We start from the raw sequence: 7,408 nt of genomic DNA, 5'->3' as shown, positions 1-7,408 counted from the left end.
TTTGCAAAAACATACAATCTTGAAACATATCTGAGAGAAAATAAGAATTAAAATCTACCTGCTCTATTCAAATTATACACAATTCCTATGACAATGCGTAATAACTGAAACTAAATGTGAAAACGTAGACAATGAGGAATCCAATTCATTATCTATGCTTACGGTATTGTCAGTGATGGTTTAACGAGATAATAAGATAATGTCAACGCGAACATTTCGACTACACGTAAAGTTTTGTTCATGTATGAACTGTGTTACTTAAAGTATACGATGTACCAATCGCGAAAATGACACCGCGACATGTTTATACCTACTACTCACGAAATTAAGAATTCGCGAAAAACATTCACGTATACAATAATGTATCTTAATAATAACACTGGAAATGGAAAACAAACGTTGTAATAAGAGAATGGCAATCCTAATGCGTTACATGTAAGACGGACTGGGACACAGAACACACGGATGTGTGTAATTCCCATCTCACGAATCCTAGTAAATGGCAATGTTTCTCAGATAGAACCGACATTTATGATGTTACACTTCGTAAGCCCATGATTAAAGTGTCTTCCCTGTCAGTCGCCATATCATTTGTGAGGTCTATTATTTTAGGTTTCTATTACTACCGATATACTTACCGATATATATAAGTATTTATTAATATCGAAAGCAGTGCTCAACATTTTGGTTTTTGCCTCTCTTTGAAGAAAAATTGTTTAACATTTGTTTAATCATTTTTAATTTCCTTTACTTTAATTACAAGATATTTAATTTATTAAATCAATTTTATATGTTTCTGATACACCGTCTTATTCGTATCACTCCTCTCGATGTTCAAATGTCCCCTTCTTTCAATATTAACACCATTTACTGTAATCATGAATGGACATCTTTCGATGTTTTTTTTATTATATAAACAAAGAGTGGTACAAACCATGAGAGATACGGAAGAAACAGTATCTGAGTCGCACCTACTGAAAGAATGGTACTTAGTTTCCGTTCATTTGGTTTGGAACAAAAGTCATAGTTTTATCTGCTATCATTTTAAATTTTAAGTTCGCACACCATATGTTATACCTATGTCGTAAATATAAATATCAGATATGAGAGTTAAATATTTTGAAATTCATCACTCAAACGTGGAATTTTGTTCGATTGACATATGCAAACGTCATTAATTATGTCGAAGTTATTATATTTTACACGTTAGTAACCCTTATTTTAAATACATACCATGTTTGCGGATCAATCTTACGGTTCGTGAGCTACCAAACAGCACGTGATTTTGTATTGTTTATATATTATGACACTTTCACCGATTTGGAATAAGTGCATGTGCGTGTGCGAGCACGTAGCGTGACGACATACGACCTGGTAATTGGTCAATGGTATATATAGCTAAAGATTTGGTATAAAAAGAAGAAGAATTAGAAATTGCCATAAACTTGTTCATTGAACTGAATTACTGATTGTGTGTTGTAAATTGTTTATAATCGTGAATATGTAAAGTTGTTTTTCTTTATTGAGTCCTTTTTACATTCATCTTGGATAGCAACAATCTAAGATATAAAACCATTAGTTATGGATTACGTTAAAATTGTTATAACCAGGCTTCATAATCATTCTCAACCTTCACAGAAGGTCTTTTATGTTTTTAGCCTTTAACATAACCCTTATTGCCAAACCCTCTTCTTGTATGTCTCATCGTATTTTATTCATATCGCATTGAAAATATGCATAAAACATCTGCCATTCAATGCTTTTGATCTCCGCAGGATCCATGTCAACCCTCCAGAAATACCATTCACAAACTAAACTTTCATGGACACCACAATTACTGCATGTGTGGAAACAATCGTTGTTGCGATACCAGCTTGTTCGTTCTCCTGATCACGGTGAAATTAGATAGGTGATATAATGCCTACAGTATTGTCTCTCCATTATAAGCCACTCCGTCGTCCGAACGCGCCTTATCACTATTGGTTCTTTGCCAGTCGAACTCGGCATTACGAATAACTACATCGTTCATAGAGGAAGCCTCCGCCAGCTTTTGGAAGTGCTTATATTTTGGTGATTTCCTTCCTGGAAAATTCCTGAGTGTAGCAGCATGACCATTCATATACGTTTCGATGACGGACCCGCTGGACGGTTTTCTCTTCTCTTCCAGTAACGATATTGTACCGTATCCATCTTCTTCCGACTGGCTTATTACCGTATCCTCTCTAAACGGATTATTCACGCACGTGCTCATACTATTTCTGTATCTATCACGCTCCTCCTCCTTTGTACCACGTGATCTAACATGTGTATAGAAGAGCGTGAAGTTGTTTGATATTACGGGAATTGTCAGTGCTATCATAAGTACACCACTGACAGCACACGCGGCCCCTACAACGTATCCGATTGGTTGGGTAGGAAATACGTCACCGTAACCAACTGTAGTCATCGTAATTAGGGCCCACCAGAATCCAATTGGAATCGTGTTGAAAGTATCGCTTGGTTGCACGGCGTCCTTTCGTTCTGCATAGTAAATCATGGATGCAAATACAAGCATACCGATGATGAGGAATATAGCAAGCATGAGCAACTCCTGGACACTGGCCTTAAGGGCATACACCAATATCTTCAGAGCTTGGTAGTGTTTCACAAGATGCATGATTCTAAACATTCTAACTATTCTTAACAAGAACATAATTTCAATCACAAGCCGCCCATTTACGTAGCATGAATTTAAATCCTCCGTATTAAAGATGAGCAGTTGCATATACAGGGGAACTAAAGCTAACAAATCAATGATATTCATCATAGAACGAACAAATCGTATTTTCTCTGGAGCAAAACAGAATCTGACCGCCAATTCGATGGTAAAATAGACCGTGCAAATGATGTCAAGTATATTAAGAGCCTCGTTTTGAGTCATTGCCTGTGCACCAGCACCTTCACATCCGCCAGTTGTATTTACGGAACGAGTGATATTTCGAACGGGCTTTTGCAACATTGGTAAGGATTCTAGGCAGAAGCCGAGGATAGATACAACCACAAACATCAGGGACACGACTCCATATATCTGTAATGACAACAAGTAGGACTATCAATCATGTTCACAGTTCAGTTCCAAAAATAGCTCAGTTTGATTTGATTTGTTCAACTTTCTATTAACAGCCAGAGTCGTTTAAGACCATACTAGCGTTATATGATGGAGTAAAGCCGGAATTACTGAGAAAAATCACCGTAAGTAGTTGAATTTAAATTTAATGGCAAAAAAGTCACATTTAACGGAGATTTAACTGAGTATTTAAGCAACCAAAAGACGGCATTAATAAGCTTAATGTTATACCAATTCCTCATCAAAAGAATGAATCAATTAATTAAGGAAATGAAAATCGTAATATTGTTTTACTTTTTCAAAAGGTATATCTGATTTAATTTTGTATATACATACCATAGCCACGCGAGATGTCCTTGGGTGTTCCAAGATCATCCATATCTTCATTTGAAAGCGTTTCCATCCAATGTAATTGTCTAAGTTAATATGAACTCGTTCTTTCTCCAGACTGCGGTTGAAGGAGTCGAGAATTGCCTTGTTCTCAATGTAAGAACGGTAGTGTCGCCAGCAACACGACTTTATACAGTACTGGTTCACCTGCCAGTAGTCCAACTCTCGCTTTACCACGGCACCACATACTTCTAATGGCACATGGAGTTCCCCTGTAAAGAAGCACTACAGGCTTAGCATTACTTAGCTTGTGTAAGGGAGATCACTCTCACATAAAAGTAATTCTCACGCAAACCTATGTTTACATGCTGTAGTTTTAAATAGATGATTGTTTGTTTTTACTTTTGTTTTTAATAAAGAAAGTAAAACGTAAGGAAGAAGTCAAACATAAATTATTATTCTTTTCTGTCAAGGAAATTTCTTTTAACAAAGCGAAAAGCACAACCGATTGAAATTTGAATACTTCACAGGTTATCAAACGCAAATGTAATGATATGTTAACAAGCATGTGACTATAAGACTCTTTCATATGTGGATATGAAGGATATGGATATTCAACCCGAGGGTCACAAAATCTAGTTAAACCCGAGGCTTGCCGAGGGTTGTGCAACATTTTGTGATCTCGAGGGTAGAAAATCCTTATCCTTCATATCCACATCTGAAAGAGTATTTTTTCTCTCATGCCTCAACGTTTTATTTGAATTTTACAACTATGATTTTCCAACATTTGAAATAATTTGATAAAATCGCGACTGCAAGTAATACATTAAAATTACGTGATATTTTCAACGTAAATCCCGTTATATGTATCTTTCAAAGTAAATCAGCCGACTTTTTGAAAAAATTGTTAAAATTGCACCGAGAAAATAGTAATTGTGTTGACGCTGTAACATCACAAGGCTTTATTGCATGGGTAGCCATGCAATACAGCCTCAGACGACATCAGTGTATTGCACTGTATCAGCCAGTATTACTCGTGTAGGTTTGAGAGAATTTAGTGTAGAATATATGCAATCTATATGTGCATGATAATGTGAAGAATCTAAGACTAAGCAAAAGTGGAGCGGAACTTATATATATATAATTACCAAGCAAGTTATTTCGTAAATCATTTAAACAATGAGACAAGATGAAGTTATTTTTAAGTCCATGTGCACTTATAAATAACTTGGTATTCTACCTATAATGCTAACGCATATAAAAAGAAGCAGACGACACTAGTGTCTTCGGACGACAATGTGTTGTCAGCCTTCTGTACCAAACATTATATCATTGATTGTTTTCTTACTGCTCTGATTTCCATCACTACAGTAAGAATGAACAGTTTGAAATCAATGAACAAAATATTCTTGTATGGTGATAATTAGTATTCAAATGATACATATTGATAATGGATTTTCAAATTACAGTTTTGCCTATTCTATGTAATACTTATTAGTGAATGTACGACAGTTTTGCACCTTTGAGGTCTTTTAGCCGCGGATAAACCATTTATACCACCCCATCACTTGAGTCGGTTTGATCGATTTAATAAATGGAACAAATTAAACAAAAACTAGATGATACCAAGTATATCCTAAATGTGTAGTTCAATTATCATTGCAGACACAGACGACACTTAGGTGAGAATGAATAGATAAACGATACTGGTGTAACAAAAATGTTAACAAAACTTAAGTGACCTTTTTCTAATATTTCAAACTGCAGTGGTGTGATGTTCAACTCAGATATAAACGTGAGCAGACGACACTATGTTGTATGTGTTTCCACACCAGACGACACCATACATCACTAGTGATACAGTTACACAATCTTAAATATTATTCATCAAACACTTATAAGTACTCGGTCACAAGTTTGCTTCCCAATAATAAATACTAAAATGAAATACAATAACATTTCCTCACACGGATACTTCAAATGTCCAATTGACCTACTATAGGGAACACTAGACAAGTATCAACATACCATACATAGTGACCTTAGGATACCCCAACCTTTACAACATACCATACATACTGGCTTTAGGATACCCCAACCTTCACAACATTCCATACATACTGGCTATAGAATACCCCAACCTTCACAACATACCATACATACTGGCTATAGGATACCCCAACCTTCACAACATGCCATACATACTGGCTATAGGATACCCCAACCTTCACAACATACCATACATACTGGCTATAGGATACCCCAACCTTCACAACATACCATACATACTGGCTATAGGATACCCCAACCTTCACAACATACCATACATACTGGCTATAGGATACCCCAACCTTCATAACATATCATACATACTGGCTAGAGGATACCCCAACCTTCACAACATATCATACATACTGGCTATAGGATACACCAATCTTCACAACATACCATACATACTGGTTTTAGGATACACCAACCTTCACAACGTACCATACATACTGGCTATAGGATACCCAACCTTCACAACATACCATACATACTGGCTATAGGATACCCTAATCTTCACAACATTCCATACATACTGGCTATAGGATACCCCACCCTTCATAACATACCATATACTCTGACTTAAGGATACCTTAAAATTCATAAAATACCATACATACTGGCTTTAGGATACCCCAACCTTCACAACATACCATACATACTGGCTTTAGGATACCCCAACCTTCACAACATACCATACATACTGGCTATAGGATACCCCAAACTTCACAACATTCTATACCTACTGGCTATAGGATACCCCAACCTTCACAACATACCTCTCACACTGGCTATAGTATACCCAAACCTTCACAACATTCCATACATACTGGCTATAGGATACCCCAACCTTCACAACATTCCATACATACTGGCTATAGGATACCCCAACCTTCACAACATACCATGCATACTGGCTTTAGGATACCCCAACTGTCATAACATACCTCACATACTGGCTTTAGGATACCATTACCTTCACATCATTCCATACATACTGGCTATAGGATACCCCAACCTTCACAACATACCATACATACTGGCTATCGGATACCCGAACTTTCACAACATACCATACATAGTGACTTTAGGATACCCCAACCTTCATAACATAGCATGAATACTGGCTTTAGGATACCCCAACCTTCACAACATACCATACATACTGGCTATAGGATACCACAACTCTCACAACATACCTCACACACTGGCTATAGGATACTCCAACCTTCACATCATTCCATACATACTGGCTTTAGGATGCCCCATCCTTCACAACATACCATACATACTGGCTATATGATACCCCAATCTTCCCATCATTCCATACATTCTTGCTATATGATACCCCAACCTTCATAACATACCATACATACTGGCTTTAGGATACCTTAACCTTCACAACATTCCATTCACTAATACGGAGTTGTATTATTACCAAAGGTATATTACATGATCGATAGTATTACGCATCAATTAACATTCACCCTGTTGTTTTGGGGAGGTTTTCCGCTTTACCCTGGGTTTATGATGTAATATTTCTAGTTCGGATATGTTGATTGATAATTTCATTATAAAATCCTGATATGATTTAAGCATTAATCGCAATCATACTATTTAAAAGAAAAGAACGCAAAAAGGCAAGGCAAGACTTAATTTGCAAGTGTACAAACAATAAACAAGACAATCATGTGAAAAGTGACTTTATCATGCACAATCGACAAGAAAAGATAACTGAATACTCAGTTGTATTTTAACAAAATATGTTAATTATTTAACATTGAAACATATTAAAAAAGGGCCCATGGGCCTTAGCGGTCACCTGATATCAGATACAGAATGAAACAAAGACATGCATATAAACACTATATATTTGCCCATCAGGCCCTTGAAGTCAGTGAGTGATTTTATAAATTTGACTTTTTA

The 7,408-nt window shown here is 36.3% G+C and overlaps 1 protein-coding gene across 1 annotated transcript; it reads right to left on the bottom strand.

Annotated features, from left to right (window-relative positions):
• Positions 1–1,220: 1,220 nt before the first annotated feature.
• On the bottom strand, positions 1,221–6,751 carry LOC138326467 (potassium voltage-gated channel protein Shaw-like). Its single transcript, XM_069272569.1, has 3 exons — positions 6,733–6,751; positions 3,443–3,708; positions 1,221–3,067 (listed from the first exon to the last, which is right to left on the bottom strand). Exons 1-3 carry the CDS (start codon positions 6,749–6,751, stop codon positions 1,922–1,924), a joined length of 1,431 nt encoding a protein of 476 aa, XP_069128670.1. The 3' UTR covers positions 1,221–1,921.
• Positions 6,752–7,408: the final 657 nt, after the last annotated feature.

The sequence above is a fragment of the Argopecten irradians genome, chromosome 6 (assembly GCF_041381155.1).
Source record: "Argopecten irradians isolate NY chromosome 6, Ai_NY, whole genome shotgun sequence".
In the NCBI taxonomy this organism is placed as follows: domain Eukaryota; kingdom Metazoa; phylum Mollusca; class Bivalvia; order Pectinida; family Pectinidae; genus Argopecten; species Argopecten irradians.
Note: the sequence above shows the minus strand (reverse complement) of the source record. Positions and strands in the feature narration are given on the sequence as shown.

Excerpts from the sequence above, each read along its gene's own strand:
- LOC138326467 (XM_069272569.1), bottom strand. Across the intron at positions 3,068-3,442 it reads GGACATCTCGCGTGGCTATG|ATATATGGAGTCGTGTCCCT; the intron begins GTATGTATATAC and ends TTGTCATTACAG.